The sequence below is a fragment of the Salarias fasciatus genome, chromosome 18, assembly GCF_902148845.1.
Source record: "Salarias fasciatus chromosome 18, fSalaFa1.1, whole genome shotgun sequence".
Lineage (NCBI taxonomy): Eukaryota > Metazoa > Chordata > Actinopteri > Blenniiformes > Blenniidae > Salarias > Salarias fasciatus.
The window spans coordinates 5,397,970-5,415,516 of record NC_043762.1 but is presented as its reverse complement, the minus strand read 5'-3'; the positions used below and the strand labels follow the sequence as shown (position 1 = coordinate 5,415,516).

The following is a 17,547-nucleotide window of genomic DNA, read 5'->3' as shown; positions in this document are numbered from 1 at the left end:
AAAGATTGATAAACATGTTGCAGAGCTGACCACAGTAAAACACGTTTAATACTGTGTGAATGTGCATTTTGGAGCTTTAATTTTTGAAGGATGTGAATCACATTTCTCTCTCACTCAGTGAAAAAAAAACCCAGCAGTTTGAAAACGCAGCGCCGAGAGCAGCATCTCTCCCACACACGATCTGTGAGCTCTGTGGGGCTGAAGGGAGAGAACGTATTGATCATTCAGATCAGGCGACGGTGATCCGCTGGGCCAGCAGGAGGCGCTGCAGCCCCGCAGCGGATTAACCACCGAAGAAGAAGAAGAAAGATGGCGGCGCCCTGTGACCGCAGGATTAACTAAAACTCTCCTGTCCTTCGCATGTCTGTCTCATCTGTCTCGCGGGCTCGTCTGTCCCTCAGCTCGTCTGTTTGACGAGCTTCACTGAACCCTTCCGCCATGATGCTGCTGCTGCGTTCACTGACCTCAGGCTCTCTCTGCAGAAGCTCCTGGACCCGTTCCTGGTAACACATACACACACGTACACAAACACACGCACGCGCAGATATCTTCATGAAACCTGATTGTAAAGCTTCTTCCTCCCCTAACATCCTGATTATAGAGCGTCCTCCTCCTCTAGCATTGAGATTATAGAGCATCTTCCTCCCTCTAACACTGAGATTACAGAGTATCCTCCTCCACCAGCATCAGATCATAGAGCATCTTCCTCTAACATTTAGATTAGAGCATCCTCCTCCTCTGTCTTCAGCTAATCTGAGTGTCATTAAACTGATCCACACGTTGCTGGTATTTCAGTTAAATCTGACCCCACAGGAACTAACCGAGTGTTCAGTCAGTAGTAAACTGTCTGGTCTCTGTATTTACTGGTGAGCTGACAGCTGATGTTCTGATCTGTCCTCTGTCCTCACAGCTGGACTCACTCTCCAGGATGGATGCTGCACCGCTCCTCGCGGCCTCCGGGGGGCACGGTGGCCCAGATTTGGACCTTGGCTCAGAGAGCGGCCCGCCAGCAGCCCAGACCCTCGGGCCTGGTCCTGAGACAGCTGCTGGGTCCGATGGCGGTCCTGAGCGTGTCGGCCCGCCTGCTGTGCCGCTCCGCTCGCTGCGATGCCGACGTCAACAACAACAGCAGACAGCCGCACGCCGCGGCCGGCCCAGACTTCAACTGGCACGTCCTGTGGGAGTTCGTCAAGCCGCAGCTGCTGGCGCTGGTGTGCGCCGTGGTGGTGAGCGCTGCGGCTGCTGTTCGTGAAGCCGGCCTCGTGGCGCCGCGGACCGCCCGCGCTCAAGAGTCCTCTCTGCCTGCAGCTGGCCTTCGGAGCCGCCGTCCTGAACATCCACATCCCGCTGATGCTCGGGGACCTGGTCAACGTGGTGGCGCGGTACCTGCGGGAGCACACGGGGAACTACGTCCAGGAGATCAGAGGCCCCGCCCTCAAGCTGCTCACTCTCTACGGAGTCCAGGTGAGTCCACCGGAGCAGCCGGCCTGCGGCGAGGAGCGATGGGGGGAATCGGCGCGGCGAGGGCCTGACCTGAACGCCTCCCCCCTGCAGGGCCTGCTCACCACCGGCTACATCATCCTGCTGTCCCGGGTCGGAGAGAGAGTCGCCGCAGACATGAGGAAGACGCTCTTCTCGTCCCTGCTCAGGTATGTGGGGAGGTTTTCAGTCCGCACGTCCTGCCGGCGTGTTGTAGACGTGCGACCGATGGGCTGTGGACGCGGGTCGCCACGGTAACGCTGCTCTGTTTCTCAGACAGGATGTGGCGTTCTTCGACGCCAATAAAACGGGTCAGCTGGTGAACCGACTGACTGCAGACATCCAGGAGTTCAAGTCCTCCTTCAAACTGGTCGTTTCTCAGGTTTGACATCAAAACTGTACCCGTGTGTGTGTGTGTGTGTGTGTGTGTGTGTATGTGTGTGTAAAACCCACCCCCCTGTGTGTTGCCGTCTCTCCAGGGTCTCCGTAGCCTCACCCAGACGGTCGGCTGCTTCGTGTCTCTCTACCTGATCTCGCCGAAGCTCACCGGTCTCACCGTGGTGGTTCTGCCCTGTCTGGTGGGGGCGGGCGCCGTCATTGGCTCCTTCCTCCGTAAACTGTCCCGATTGGCTCAGGAGCAGGTCCGTTCAGACCCAGCACCTCCGGGACTTGTCGTCCTCGTCCAGCTGATCCCGCAGCGCTCCTGAACAGTAACTGTCCCCGCAGGTTTCCATAGCGACCAGCGTTGCAGACGAGGCTCTGGGTAACGTTCGCACCGTCAAGGCGTTCGCGATGGAGGAGAGAGAGCTGCAGTAAGTCAGAGGGGGCGGGGCCTCGTCTAGTTCAAACCTGGGAAGTCATGTGAAACGGCGTCACATCAAGCTCAGCGCTGAGGACGGACACGTGTGTGTGTGTGTGTCTGTGTGTGTGTGTGTGTGTGTGTGTGTGGTTCTCAGGCTGTACTCTGCTGAGGTGCAGAAGTCCTGCGACCTCAACGAGAACCTGGGAACAGGGATCGCCGTCTTCCAGGGTCTCTCCAACGTCGCCCTCAACTGTGAGTGTGTCCCGACGCAACATCTGAAACACGTCTGGGAGTCTGACGGGTCACACTCTCCGTCCTGTCCCACAGACACGTGTGTGTGTGTGTGTGTGTGTGTGTTTTCCAAGAGCGTTTATTATAGCATGCTTACTAAGTGTGCGCTCACTAAGCTATGATATGCATTCTGTAACACACACATATGATTATGCAATCATAACCTTTGTGTGTGTGTGTGTGTGTGTGTGTGTGTGTGTGTTGCAGGCATTGTGTTAGGAACCATCTTTGCAGGAGGAACTCTGATCTCCAGTAATGAAATGTCTCCGGGGGATCTCATGTCCTTCCTGGTGGCCTCTCAGACGGTTCAGAGGTGAAACTCATTTCAACTGAATGAGGCTTCTTCTGCTGCCACAGTGGACCACATTCACCTGTGTGTGTGTGTGTATGTGTGTGTGTGTGTGTGTCTAGGTCTTTAGCCAGCATCTCCATCCTCTTCGGACAGGTGAGTGAACCTCAGACCTGCTGCTTGAAGCTTGTCTCCCTCATCCAGAGCTAACCACACGTGGAACATGAGGACCAGGAAGTGATTCAGTCTGACATGATCGACCTGCTGTCACTGGTTCGGTGACGTTGCTTCACTGGTTACTGCAGACAAAGATGCTCTATAACCTGGAAGTTAGAGGAGGAAGTGGCGTTTGCATCCTGACGGTGGGTTGTGCCCGGTGCAGGTGGTGAGGGGAATCAGTTCCGGCGCTCGTGTGTTCGAGTATCTGTCGCTGGAGCCGAGCATCCGGCTGGCGGGGGGAGGACGGATCCCGTACCACTCTCTGACGGGACGTGTGGACTTCATGAACATCTCCTTCAGGTGGAGCCGTGTGCCGGCGCTCCTCCGCCTGCGCTCGGTCGGGGCCGTCTCCTGACGCTCTGCTCTGTGTCGGCAGTTATCCCACCAGACCGGGTCACGAGGTCCTGAAGAGGTTCAGCCTCACGCTGCCTCCCGGGAAAACCGTGGCCATCGTCGGGGAGTCCGGAGGAGGTAGCTTCTCTCTGAGCGACTGCGGCGGCGTGCCGATGGCGGTCTCACCAAAGGTTCTCTCCTTGAAGGAAAGTCCACGGTGACGTCTCTGCTGGAGCGGTTCTACGACCCCACCAGCGGGGTCATCATGCTGGACGGCCTCGACATCCGGACCCTGGACCTGTGCTGGCTCCGCGGTCAGGTCATCGGATTCATCAATCAGGTCAGACTGTGGTTCTCCTGAGAACCTTCGCCGTCTGAGCACCGTCAGAACGGCGGAGGCACCATCAGGCAGTGGGGCTGCTGTTTTTCCGATTGTCTTTAATCTTTCTGCAGGAGCCGGTGCTCTTCGCCTCTTCCGTCATGGAGAACATCCGCTTCGGCAAACCCGAGGCGAGCGACGCCGAGGTGATGGAGGCGGCGAAGCAGGCCAACGCTCACGGCTTCATCACGTCCTTCCCTGACGGGTACCACACCGTGGTCGGTAGGTGCGGCGCCGCCCGTCCGCCCATCGGGGAGTGTCGGCGCTGAGCCGCGCCTCTGTCCGCAGGCGAGCGAGGCGTGACCTTATCGGGGGGGCAGAAGCAGCGCGTGGCCATCGCCCGCGCCCTCATCAAGAACCCCAGCATCCTGGTGCTGGACGAGGCCACCAGCGCCCTGGACGCCGAGTCGGAGCGCGTGGTGCAGGAGGCGCTGGACAGGGCCACCAGGGGGCGCACCGTGCTCATCATCGCCCACCGGCTCAGCACCATCCAGGGAGCCGACCTCATCTGTGTCCTGAGCAACGGCCGGGTGGTGGAGGTGAGACCCTGCTGACCTTTAACCTTTAGAGGATTTCCCTATGTCCACATGTCTGTCACACAGTGTCTTGAGTCTTTCCTCCACAGGGGAACTGCAAAATATCTTCTTTTAATGCTTGAACAGACTTTTGGAGGACATGTAGACGTGAGGAGGACGTTAGGAGGACATGCGTTAACCACTCTTGATGTACTTGCAGGCTGGGACTCACCTGGAGCTGCTCAGTAAAGGAGGACTTTATTCGGACCTGATCCGGAGACAGAGAGCCAGCGGACACTCATAAACTCTCCAGCTGGTTTCACGGTTTAATGCTAATTTATTGAGGCGAAGACAGAAGTGGACCAACAGCAGGAGAGCAGGACTGGACAGCTTCAGCATGGACCTCGTCCTGCCTCCAGCAGCAGAATCACTCACTGTAAAAAGCTCTTTTAATGATACAGTTTATTTTACAGAGACATGGAATAGATTGATGAATCCCTCACTGGGTCCAGTGAAACAATGAACACCTTCATAAAACATTTATTGACATCCATTGTTTGAAAATGTCTCTTTTGTTTCCCCCTCAATCAGAGAAACAGAGTTCTGTCACCTTCAGGAGATAAACTGCCTTTTTATCCTCTTTTCTTTTTACAGTTTGACTAGAAAACACATTGATCTAAAAAAAAAATCAAATTCCTGAAAAAACTTGGAACCAAAACTCTGTTCTGTGTTGCATTTTGGAAATGTACACCATTCCTGAAGAGCTGTTGACACTGGTTGTATGTGACACTTCCACTGAGCCGCCTGCTGTTTGAGAGTCGTCGTCATGTGACGAGCACTTAGTATTCCTCACCTTGAAGTGTGACAAAGACCAGATCTGCGAGGAGTGGCCACAGAGGAGCTGGAGAGCCGTGGATTGACCCCACCAGGCCGTCAGATAGATGCAACACCACTTCTCTGTAGCAGTGAGCCCTGTTCTGTTCCTGGACTGGATGCAGGAGAGCTGGTAGATGGGCCCACTGCACGCCCTGCTGGAATCAAGAGGAACCAGGAAGAACTACCGGACTTGCGGGGCTGCGGCTCACTGCTGAGCATTAAGATTTAGTGTTGGTTATTCCACTGAGTTCCACTTGTTGGCTCCCTCTGTGTTGCTTGGTTCCCCTGTAACAGTTCCTCCTGTCTAGGTGGTTCCCTGTGTCCCTGGTCCTCCCGTGCTTGGCCCCCATGCTGCAGTTCCCCTCCGGGCCAGCAGGGGTCAGCGGAGCCCCGGCGCTGCGCTCTGCGAGCAGCGGAGCACCGAGTGCACTCTGCGGCTCGCAGCTCGTAGCTACTCGGAGGTGCGTCGCTGTTCCCCGGTTCGGGGCTTCTGTGTCTCCCGCTGGTCTGCCTGTTTGCTCCGGGTTGCCTTCATCACCAAACATGCAAAAATATGAGAAGCTGGAGAAAATTGGAGAAGGTAAGTTGCCTTTTTGTTTTCCTGTCGAAGCGCCATTAGCCTGCTAGCATCCGGGCTAGCCGTTAGCTTCTCTTACCCGGACTCGGCGCCTGCAGAGCGGCTGGAGGTGTGACTGTCAGCCGCTGCTCGGAGCTGCTGTCCGGGGAGAGCTGGAGGATGACCGCTGCTCCCCCTCTCCTTCTCAGGGACCTACGGGACCGTGTTCAAGGCCAAGAACAGGGAAACACACGAGATTGTGGCGCTGAAGAGGGTCCGACTGGACGACGACGACGAGGTTTGTGTTTACAGAGGAAACAATGTTGGGCTGGACGGGGACCACATCAGTCCACATCAGACCACATCAGTCCACATCAGACCACATCAGTCCAGATCCTGTGTTGACCTTGTCCGATGTGTGTTCCAGGGGGTTCCCAGCTCGGCTCTGAGGGAGATCTGTCTGCTGAAAGAGCTGAAACATAAAAACATCGTCCGGTCAGTCTGCAGCTGGAAGGTTAACCTGCAGTTAAAGAGTAACAACAAGTCTAACTCTGTATGTGTGTGTATGTGTGTGTGTGTGTGTGTGTGTGTGTGTGTGTGTGTGTGTGTGTGTCCTTGTGTCCCCGTGTCCCCGTCCCTCTGCAGACTGCACGATGTCTTGCACAGTGATAAGAAGTTAACTCTGGTGTTTGAGTACTGTGACCAGGTGAGTGTGTGTGTGAACCATCTTCACTCAGGTTCTGTGTGTGTGTGTGTGTGTGAGAGAGAGAGAGAGTGTTTGTTTGAGGCTCATGTCTCTGCACCGTTCTCTGCAGGATCTGAAGAAATACTTTGACAGCTGTAATGGAGATCTGGATCCTGAGACGGTGAAGGTGAGTGACACACACTTTCCTCTGTGTGTGTGTGGGGGAGAGAGAGAGAGAGAGAGTAATAGACAGCTTTAACATGCCACCCGTGTTTCTCTGCAGTCCTTCATGTACCAGCTGCTCAAAGGTTTGGCCTTCTGTCACAGTCGAAACGTCCTGCACAGAGACCTGAAGCCTCAGAACCTGCTGATCAACAGGGTGAGTGAGTGAGTGAGTGAGTGTATGTATGTGTGTCTTTTTGTACATACTGAACTGTGAGGATCAGAATGAGTTCTAAACCTTTGGCGTGAGGACATTTTGCCGGTCGTCACTTTTAAGAATTAATTTTTGATTCGGGTTAGGATTAGGATTAGGTTAGGTTTAGGGTCTGGGTTAGGGCTAGGCATTTATTTGTGGTGGTGAAGTTTCCGGTGAAGGGGCGAAGAAATGCATTATGTCAATGAGTGTCCTCACAACTATAGAAGAACAAGTGTGTTTGTGTGTGTCAGTCAGGCCTTGAACCTTCCAGCCTGTCAGTTTTCACTCTGATTTGGGAATCTTGATGATGTTGGTAGAGAATGAGGTGTGGTGCGACCTTCAACCAACAGATCAATAAGTCATCATCTTGAATTAGAAGATGTTGGTTGTTGGTTTGAAAACGCAGGCTTCATACTGTCATGACAGACCTGGAAAAGTTTTGTTTTTTATATTGAGTGTTGAAAGTGTTGCTAATGCAGACGGGGCAGTTGTTGGTCTGGGCCGGCAGGGCTCTTTGTGCCTGTCCTGGCTCGGCGTCGCCACCATCCACACTTCAAACGTCTGACGACAAAACTGCCGCGGAACTCTCCCCTCACCAATTGGAACAGCAACACAAAAAGCACATTAAAACATTCGGAAAATTCAGGAATAGTGTGCTATGACTTTTCTCAGCATTGTGGCCAAAGAATCTCCGAGAAAATTCCCCGAAAAATGAGAATTTTTTTCCCCCATGTAAGCGAATAAGGACCGACAGGAAAAGAAAAAAAATCATCCCTGAACAAGTCCATCGCGCCTCGCCATACTGTCACATAAAGACGTTATTAAAGTATCAAAATGTTGCCATTTTTTTGTCCACTATTGAAATGTGAAAACCTCATTTCAGTATCTTCTACCAAATTTAAACTGTGAGCTTTAAAGTTTGGTTAGAATTTCAGCCGGTTTTGGAGTTTATAATGGGTGTGTATTGGAGAGGGTTAGAGTGGGAGAGGCTCTCCATTTACACCATGAAAAGGTTTTCTCTTGTCCTCTTTGCCACAATTCTGGCTCAGTTTAAACATATCGTACATCAGCCTCGGTGTTTTCCTTGTGAAATATTCTCACTCAATTCCAAAAGTTCACACAGTTTTACAAACTCACCGTGGCTTTATGGATGATCCTTCATACATGAAATTTCAGGATAATCCCGTGAAAAGCTTCTGACGCTCACAGTGGGAAAAAAAATTAATTTCACCTTTCAGTTTTTGGGGAGCAACATTTCTTCAGCTTTACAAACTGGGTGAAAAAGTGCTGATTCACTATCATGGCTGCTGCGAACAGCTGGTCTCCATGGCAACAGACACCTGCTGTGCGGACTGCTCCTTCATTAGTCCGGATGTTTCCATTATTTCTTTCTTGATCCTCGGTTACTCTGACACTGACTTCACTGCTTTTTACTGTTGATCCTTTTGTACTGTCAGTGCTGTTTCACTGATGCCTTTGTTAAACGTTTTTCCCCCCTACTTTTTCTGTTTTGTTTTGGGGTTTTTTTTCAACTTTTTAAGCTACTTGTCAAGCTTTCCATATTTTTCATGTCTTGTCAACTCCCACAAAAACACAGATATTGGAACGTTCCATTATGACTAGCACTTGGGCGGCAGCCGGCAGGCACAAAGTAAAAATTTCCTCAGGAATTCTCTTGTGATCAATATTATTATTTACCAAGATCCAGGATGGAATGCTAAGGAATTTCAGTTTTAAAACCAGGTCTTTGAAAATACAGTTCTGTTTTCAGAAGACAAAAAGCTGAGACGTGATATCAATCATTCTACATTTCCAACATGTGGTGCTTGTTACTCATCAACCAGCTGCAAACCACCAATTTTCTGGTATCTTTATTTTGTGAAAAAGATGGAAATGCACTGCAACACACACAAACACTTCAGAGAACACCTTCTGGGGTCATGTTCATGTTTTATTTCCCGTCTTTTGTTCAATAAACACATACTTGGAGATCAGATTTTCCGTCCTTGGATTTCCAGACGAGCCGTTTCTGATCGGAAGTCGGCTCGTTTCCTGTTTTTGGATTTCCCAACTGAAAAGGAAACCCGACCGTCTGGAAGGCTGACGGAGCGCCAGCTGCTGTTGAATACAGACGGTGTGAGCTTTGTGTTGACGCTCTGCCAGCTCGGCTTGTAGTTTCCACCCTCGCCATCAGGTGGCGGTAGACACACACTTCAGTCCACCCTGAGGCCCTCTGGAGAAGCTGTTCAGTCAGGAAGAAAGCCTGTTCTCCCAACACTGAGGCTGATGAATCTGACTGTGTGTGTGTGTGTGTGTGTGTGTGTGTGTGTGTGTGTGTGTGTGTGTGTGTGTGTGTGTGTGTGTGTGTGTGTGTGTGTGTTGTGCATATAGAACGGGGAGTTGAAGCTGGCAGACTTCGGTCTGGCTCGAGCGTTTGGAATCCCCGTCAGGTGTTACTCAGCAGAGGTAAGTGTTCCTTCACTCTGTGTGTGTGTGTGTGTGTGTGTGTGTGTGTAAGCTTGGGTGGAACCCACAACCTGGCGCAGACACGAGACCCAGATCTTCTCCATCACTCTGGCCTTGCCTCGTTTCTCTCCATTCCTGGGTTCCAGGTGCTAAAATTGAACGCTTTTCTCTGATTGGTTGAGAAGAGGTCGTGACCTCAGGTTATATTTAGTGATGCTCAGCGTTTGGGTTCCATTCAGTATCACAGCATCGTTTTGTTGTTTGTTTTGTTCTTTTCTCCAAAAAACAACAATTTTCCAAGTGTGGCTCCACAGGCTGGAACGGAAGCCACTCAGGAAAACTGCTCAACGGCACTGTGGCCGTCAGCCTGACCGGGACCAGATTATGCTGAACTTTATATTAAACACAGCCATTTTTTCAACCCCTGAATACTTTTGTGTGTGTGTGTGTGTGTAGGTGGTGACGTTGTGGTATCGGCCTCCTGACGTGCTCTTCGGTGCTAAACTCTACTCTACCTCCATCGACATGTGGTCTGCTGGCTGCATCTTTGCAGGTGTGTGTGAGTGTGAGTGTGTGTGTGTGTGTGTGAGACTCTGATCCTGTTAATGTGTTAAACCTGCAGAGCTGGCCAACGCCGGGCGGCCCTTGTTTCCTGGGAACGACGTGGACGACCAGCTGAAGCGGATCTTCAGATATCCTTTTGTTCAACGTGTGGACGTCGTTCGTCCCAGTCGGTGGACATCTGTCCCGTGGCTCTGAGACACCGTCTCTTTTCTTTGACTCGTGGAACGTTGTTGGGAACTCCGACTGAGGAACAGTGGCAGACCATGACCAAACTCCCGGACTACAAGGTAGAGCCGGTCCTCTCTCAGGCGTCCAGGAAGGACTCCGTCTGTACTGACCCTGTCCGTCTCTGTCTCTCTGTCGGTCCCCGCAGCCATACCCCATGTATCCTGCCACCACGTCTCTGGTCAACGTCGTCCCCAAGCTCAGCAGCACAGGACGGGACCTACTGCAGGTACCCTGAACGCAACACGGCTGTGCTGTGTCTCTCTGACTGCTGTCTGTCCCGTCTGTCTCTGACTCGTGTCTGTCTCACAGAACCTGTTGAAGTGTAACCCTGTCCAGAGGATCTCTGCAGAAGAAGCCCTTCAGCACCCGTACTTTGCAGATTTCTGCCCCCCATAAATGCCCCCCTGCGCCCCCCCCAAATCTGTTTCCAGTCTGGATGAAGATGTAAAGCCTGGAACTGAGGACTGCGATGCGTTCACTGTCTGTCGTCACTTTGCCTCTCATTTGTGTTCATTTCTCTTTGATTTTAATAGAACCTGTTTGTTCAGAACATCTGTCAGCTCGCGTGTGTGTGTGCGTATGCGTGCATGTGTGTGTGAGTTTTGTTGAAGTGTGAATGGAGGATTGGGTTGTGTGTGTTTTTAGTGGACTGATGCTAACAGGTGGATCTGGTCCAGGCTCTGGTCTCCTTGTGTCTCATTCCTGTGTACATACCTTCCTGCTGGAGACCTGCAGCTCGGCACCGTCGGCACGAGAAGCTTCGTTTGCTTTTTCTTCTCTCAGGCTTTTATTTTCTACTTTTCCAGAACTTTGATTTTAGTGTTTTGCTTCTGATTTGATGATGAAAGTTGAACAGCAGTTTTTCCAGGAGCGGGCCAACTGGGTGTGTGGACGGAGTGTGTGGACGGAGTGTGTGGACGCGGCGTCTTCTCGCTCTGACTTTCTCTTTCTGTTAAAGGTTTCTTTGGTACTGCTGGTTCTGTCGTGGCTCCTCATGCTGCAGCAGTGTTCTTAATGTTTTGGCTGATAGACCCCATCATGGATGCATGTATTTATTATGAAGGAATGTCTGCTTGGCTGTTTGTCCCTGAACCGGTTCCAGTGTTCGAGCCTCAACCTCACTTTGAACTGAAGACACTCAATAAAACGATGAAACCAGCGCAGACTGCTGAGTGAGTTCTGTCCTGGAGGCCCTCGCGCCACCAGGGGCCCGGGGCCTCGTCGGCTCTTACCTTCACTGACGTTCACATGGCAACAAAAAGATGAGCCTCAAGGTAAACTTTATTGTTTTGAAAGACTGAGTGGGCGCGTTCCTCCAGCGGCGCTGGGCTCCAGCCACTCAGCAGGACTGGATTATCTCTGGATTAAAGAGGATTACAGAAGCTACCGGTGGAGACAGTGATGAAGACGACTGTTTTCACCGGACAGAAGTAGTTTGATTACTGTAATCCGTTCCTGACTCATCAGATGCAGATGTGACGACATACTGTGTTCTGGATGCTCCTCCAGTAAACAGGAGTTTAGAGAAACAGTAGCTCAGCTTGGTGTTCCAGTGTCTCAAACGCCACACAGCTTCATTCAGGAGGCAGCAGCCGCGGGGCGTTCACAGTTTATTGTACATTTCAGGGTCAAATCACATATCTACAGTAAAATACAGACAGCAGAGGGAGCCAGATGAAGCTGCACACATTCTCCACGAGGGTGGATCACCTGAACGCACCATCTGGACACTACAGCAATGTGTCACCTGAACCATCGGGACACTATAGCATCCTGCCACCTGAACGCACCATCTGGACACTACAGCAATATGTCACCTGAACGCACCATCTGGACACTACAGCAATATGTCACCTGAACGCACCATCTGGACACTACAGCAATATGTCACCTGAACGCACCATCTGGACACTACAGCATCCTGTCACCTGAACGCACCATCTGGACACTACAGCATCCTGTCACCTGAACGCACCATCTGGACACTATAGCATCCTGCCACTTGAATGCACCATCTGACCAGTACAGCATCCTGTCACCTGAACGCACCATCGACACAGCTACAGCATCCTGTCACCTGAACGCACCATCGACACAACTACAGCATCCTGTCACCCGAACGCACCATCGACACAACTACAGCATCCTGTCACCTGAACGCACCATCGGCACAACTACAGCATCCTGTCACCTGAACGCACCATCTGGACACTACAACAATGTGTCACCTGAACGCACCATCTGGACACTATAGCATCCTGTCAACTGAACGCACCATCTGGACACTACAGCATCCTGTCACCAAAACGCACCATCTGGACACTATAGCATCCTGCCACTTGAATGCACCATCTGACCAGTACAGCATCCTGTCACCTGAACACACCATCGACACAGCTACAGCATCCTGTCACCTGAACGCACCATCGACACAACTACAGCATCCTGTCACCCGAACGCACCATCGACACAACTACAGCATCCTGTCACCTGAACGCACCATCTGCACAACTACAGCATCCTGTCACCTGAACGCACCATCTGGACACTACAACAATGTGTCACCTGAACGCACCATCTGGACACTATAGCATCCTGTCACCTGAACGCACCATCTGGACACTATAGCATCCTGTCAACTGAATGCACCATCTGGACACTACAGCATCCTGTCACCTGAACGCACCATCTGGACACTATAGCATCCTGCCACCTGAACGCACCATCTGAACACGATCCGTACTTTGTGCAGAAACAGGTTCTCGAGGAGAACAGAGCGGATTCATCTGACTCCATAAAAACAGACTTTACATTCAGAGGAACCAACAAACAGAAACTCCCACTGAGGCAGTGTCAGGCACTCTAATGTCTAGTCTGAAACAGTCTCGTCAATGACACAGCCAGTGTGGCAGTTCCAGTGTGTCCCGTCTTTAGAACCCTGTCGGACCTGCAGTCCCTTGAGTGTCCAGTCCTTCCTCTGTCTGCGGTGTTCAGTCTGTCTTCAGTCTGCAGCAGTCACATCACTGCGACGTCCGGGTCTGTAGCATTCGTTCTGTCCTAGGTTTGTGACGGTCCGCTAATGGGAGGAGTCGCTCTAACATCCAGTCTGTCTCCTCACTGATGGCCGGAGCAGACCGAGACTCTAACATTCCTTTAATTTGTCGTTTTGTCCTGAGACTTTTGTGTTTCTTCTTCAACTGCTTGACTGAAGACAGACTAGATGTAAGAGTGACTCACTCCTCCACCTTGTGGTGTGAAGTGGTATTACAGCATGAACTGTACCTGTGGTAAAAATGAAGACACTCTGCTGCTTTGTGATTGGTCGTAAGGCAGGAAGTGGGGACAGAGAGGTAAAAACACCCACCTCTTTTTTTTTTCTTTATTACTACAGAGCTCTTCATGGCGGCTCATTATCCTGCTGTTCAAACCCCTGCACATGGCACCGTCGTCATGGCAACGCAGCAACATCACAGCCGCGTCGCGGTTCGAGACGATCGGTCATCTGGCGTCCTGCAGCTCAGTCTGCTTTTATTGCTGAATCCGCCATGTGATGAGGTTTTTGGCTCCGCCCTAATCGGCGGCGGCTCCTGGGAGCAGGACGCCACCGCGGCCAGGAGCGGTGGCGTCCTGGGAGCAGGAGCAGGACGCCACCGCGGCCAGGAGCGATGGCTCCCTGGGAGCAGGAGCCGCCGCTGCGAGGAGCGATGGCTGATCTCCAGGTTGTGCTTCACATCAACAGTCGATACTCACATTACAGTGTGATAAAGCTACCGAGCTCTGAAACCGCTCACTCACTGTCCTTCAAGTTTCACATACAAAAACACAGTAGTATAGAGTCCACAGGTAGAACTGCAAGTCCACAGGTAGAACTGCGGCATCAGATTTAAATAACACATAGCAAGACGAAGGTTAGAAGAAAGTTTGTGTACGTTACAGTACGCTGGGTAAATATAGTTTATTATGTTTCATTTATATGTCACAAACTGGTATTTGTGATTGTGTACATGTTCTGTTCTAATAATAGCCATAGTAAGCGGAGGAGGATACAGAGGTGAAGTTCTACAGGTCTCTGATAGGAACCAGGTGAGGTGGACCCTTGAGGCAGATTCTCTTGTTTCAGATCAAACGTGTGGAGCAGTCAGACAGTCTGAGCCACATGAGGAGACCTGTCTGACCTCCAAAGACCAACGTGTTCATATACATCCACACTGCCTGATGGGTGGAGGAGGTGGAGGGGTGGTGGGTATTTACAGGTTGGGACTGTCACCAGCAGCTTCAAGGCTCCAACAGAGAAGCGAGAAAAGCGTGTCGGGGTTGTGCTGATGGACTCCTGTGAGAGTCCATAACATCCACTGCAACAGTCTGGAAAGATCCTGATGAGGTGTGAGCCAGTCCGAGCGACTTCACAGCTGGATATGGAGGAATAGACCCCCCCCCCCCCCCCCCCCCCCCCCCACCCCCCCCGCGCACAGCAGTCATTTACTCCAGCTAAATGTGGAGTGGAGGACCCCCCCCAGATGTGAAGATTCTGAGTCATGTTTTGCAGTTGTGTTTTGCCGAGTTGTGTTTTGCTGAGTCATGCTTTGCTGAGTCAGTACAGTTGTGTTTTGCCGAGTCATGTTTTTCCGAGTCAATACAGTCGTGTTTTGCTGAGTCATGTTTTGCTGAGTCAGTGCAGTTGTGTTTTGCTGAGTCGTGTTTTACTGAGTCATGTTTTGCTGAGTCAATACAGTTGTGTTTTGCTGAGTCAGTACAATTGTGTTTTGCTGAGTCATGTTTTGCTGAGTCAGTGCAGTTGTGTTTTGCTGAGTCGTGTTTTACTGAGTCATGTTTGCTGAGTCAATACAGTTGTGTTTTGCTGAGTCAGTACAATTGTGTTTTGCTGAGTCATGTTTTGCTGAGTCAGTGCAGTTGTGTTTTGCTGAGTCGTCTTTTACTGAGTCATGTTTTGCTGAGTCAATACAGTTGTGTTTTGCTGAGTCAGTACAATTGTTTTTTGCTGAGTCGTGTTTTGCTGAGTCAGTGCAGTTGTGTTTTGCTGAGTCGTGTTTTACTGAGTCATGTTTTGCTGAGTCAATACAGTTGTGTTTTGCTGAGTCAGTACAATTGTGTTTTGCTGAGTCATGTTTTGCTGAGTCAGTGCAGTTGTGTTTTGCTGAGTCGTGTTTTACTGAGTCATGTTTTGCTGAGTCAATACAGTTGTGTTTTGCTGAGTCAGTGCAGTTGTGTTTTGCTGAGTCGTGTTTTACTGAGTCATGTTTTGCTGAGTCAATACAGTTGTGTTTTGCTGAGTCAGTACAATTGTGTTTTGCTGAGTCATGTTTTGCTGAGTCAGTGCAGTTGTGTTTTGCTGAGTCGTGTTTTACTGAGTCATGTTTTGCTGAGTCAATACAGTTGTGTTTTGCTGAGTCAGTGCAGTTGTGTTTTGCTGAGTCGTGTTTTGCTGAGTTAGTGCAGTTGTGTTTTACTGAGTCAGTGCAGTCGCGTTTTGCTGAGTCATCAAAGTGCTCACAGCCCCACAGCAGCAGAAGGCCACAGGAAACAGCAGCCCAGCTGTGTAACCCTCCTGCTGGGCCTCGGGTCAGACTGGATGCCACAGCTCATAACTACATGAGCGCTAATCTGTTAAACATTCAAGCCTGATCTTCAGAAGGACTAAAGCTCTGTTTACACGACAACGTTTTCAAGTGAAAATGGAAAAGTTTCATAGCGTTTTGTGTTTGGCTTTGAGTCTCTGGAAACACAACAAAGTGGAACTTTTCAAAAATGCCGTTTCACAGGAAACAGGGAAAACGGCAAATGTGTTCATGATCCTGGTCCAAGTCATTCGCTCCATTTTCATAGTAAACAGTAGTTCTGCTCATGCTCAGTAGATGGACGAAGAACAATGTTTTCCTTCAGACTGCCATGACTCCCAGTGCAAATTTTTCTAGTCCCGGGGCCTGTTGCACAAAACCAAGATCAGGAATTAAGCCTGGTTATCCTGGATCAACTAATCCATGATCTGGTTGCACAAAAGTAGGATAAGGGAACTTGAGATATGTTTTGACATAAGTTACCATGGAGATTTATTCTGTGGAGCTAGTCTGTTCCACAGAGGCGCTGGTGCGGAATCCAACAGGGCGGCGCTAAAGGTGCTGACGTGCTTGTACATGGGCACCGCCATCTTGAAATAGGGCAAAGCAGAAGCCCACTCACCGAAAATGACGTAGGCAGGAGTGCACTATCGGAAATTTCATATAAGGAAGCACATCGGGTTGGAAATGCCGTGGCGGCAAACATAGACATGTTTCATAGAACATCATAGAACAGCATAGATGCACGGAAGTATGCCAACTGGATACATTTTATTTTCTTTTTTTAAATTTACTTTATTAAACAAATTTAATGCACATATCAATCCATAAGGCCGCCATATTGGATTCCGCACAGGCGGCCTTTCGGATTTAAACATTGTGACCAGTAATTCAATCATTTTTGATACATGATGAACTTAGATTATTTGCAATCATTAGATAAGTGTTAAAGAGACTATATATAAATGCACATTCCATATGTTAAAATTAAAAAAATAATAATCAAAGAGTATCATGACATTCCTTAATTAAATAGTAAGCGCTCCACCTCCTCATCTGCCTCCAGGAGAACTTCCTGTTCCGGTGGAGAGGACTCCACTCTGGTTGTCAAGGTGAATCTGTGATTATGTGATGGCGGGGGTCTGTTTCAGGAATTACACCGTGTTCTTGCCCTGGATTGGTCTTTAGTGGAACCAAGTTGTCCTGCACCCTTCGGTTCTGGGTTAGTCATTGATCCTGGATCAATGAATCCTACTTTTGTGCAATAGGCCCCAGGTCCTGGTCCCAGTCCAGATTCTCCTGTACTTGGTAGTTTTAGAGTTGATAGTCACCATAATAACAATCCAACTTTGTGTTCTGGTCATATGAATGTAGGTGTTCTCCACTGTTGATGATTAGAGTGTATTGTTCTCCATGTTCTCTTATTATTATTGTTTAGAGTGCATGATTCTGTGTGTGTGTGTGTGGTTTCATCACAAAACAGAACCAACAGAACCAACCTGCCATTTCCGTGGAGACATGAGTCTTTTTCTGAAGGGAAAATGTAAAACTGTCTTTTCTCTTGAAACGCTGTCGTGGTTCCTCCCGGAGCCTCACAGATTGTTCTGCTAAACTCCAGAACAATCAAACGCCTCACTTAATTCCATGTTTCAACATTTATTCATGTCATTTTTTCTGGACTAAATCTGGATCTCTCAGGTTTTCAGAATATTCCCAGAAGGCTGTGGTTCTGTGTTGGGTCCGCTCTGGGGGGCGGGGCCAGCAGGAGGGTTTCCTTGTTTCCCGTCCTTCAGGTGACTGAAGCTTCTGAAGGTTCATTGAATGCAGCATTGGTTTGATGCTGAAGGCAAAACACTTAAAAGGAGCTGCAG

General features: G+C 50.2%; 2 protein-coding genes across 2 annotated transcripts; both read left to right on the top strand.

Moving 5' to 3' along the window:
- Positions 1-302: 302 nt before the first annotated feature.
- Positions 303-4,854, top strand: abcb8 (ATP-binding cassette, sub-family B (MDR/TAP), member 8). Its single transcript, XM_030114724.1, has 16 exons — positions 303-503; positions 911-1,226; positions 1,309-1,464; positions 1,555-1,649; positions 1,756-1,861; positions 1,959-2,120; positions 2,206-2,291; positions 2,436-2,533; positions 2,780-2,885; positions 2,984-3,017; positions 3,244-3,380; positions 3,457-3,551; positions 3,620-3,753; positions 3,867-4,014; positions 4,081-4,331; positions 4,528-4,854. Exons 1-16 carry the CDS (start codon positions 439-441, stop codon positions 4,609-4,611), a joined length of 2,073 nt encoding a protein of 690 aa, XP_029970584.1. The 5' UTR covers positions 303-438; the 3' UTR covers positions 4,612-4,854.
- A 743-nt stretch (positions 4,855-5,597) lies between these two features.
- Positions 5,598-11,253, top strand: cdk5 (cyclin dependent kinase 5). The gene is made up of 12 exons (XM_030114732.1): positions 5,598-5,763; positions 5,949-6,037; positions 6,167-6,234; positions 6,385-6,445; positions 6,555-6,611; positions 6,708-6,803; positions 9,234-9,308; positions 9,765-9,861; positions 9,931-10,000; positions 10,099-10,159; positions 10,246-10,326; positions 10,410-11,253. The coding sequence occupies exons 1-12, from the start codon at positions 5,727-5,729 to the stop codon at positions 10,494-10,496; spliced, it is 879 nt and encodes a 292-aa protein (XP_029970592.1). The 5' UTR covers positions 5,598-5,726; the 3' UTR covers positions 10,497-11,253.
- Positions 11,254-17,547: the final 6,294 nt, after the last annotated feature.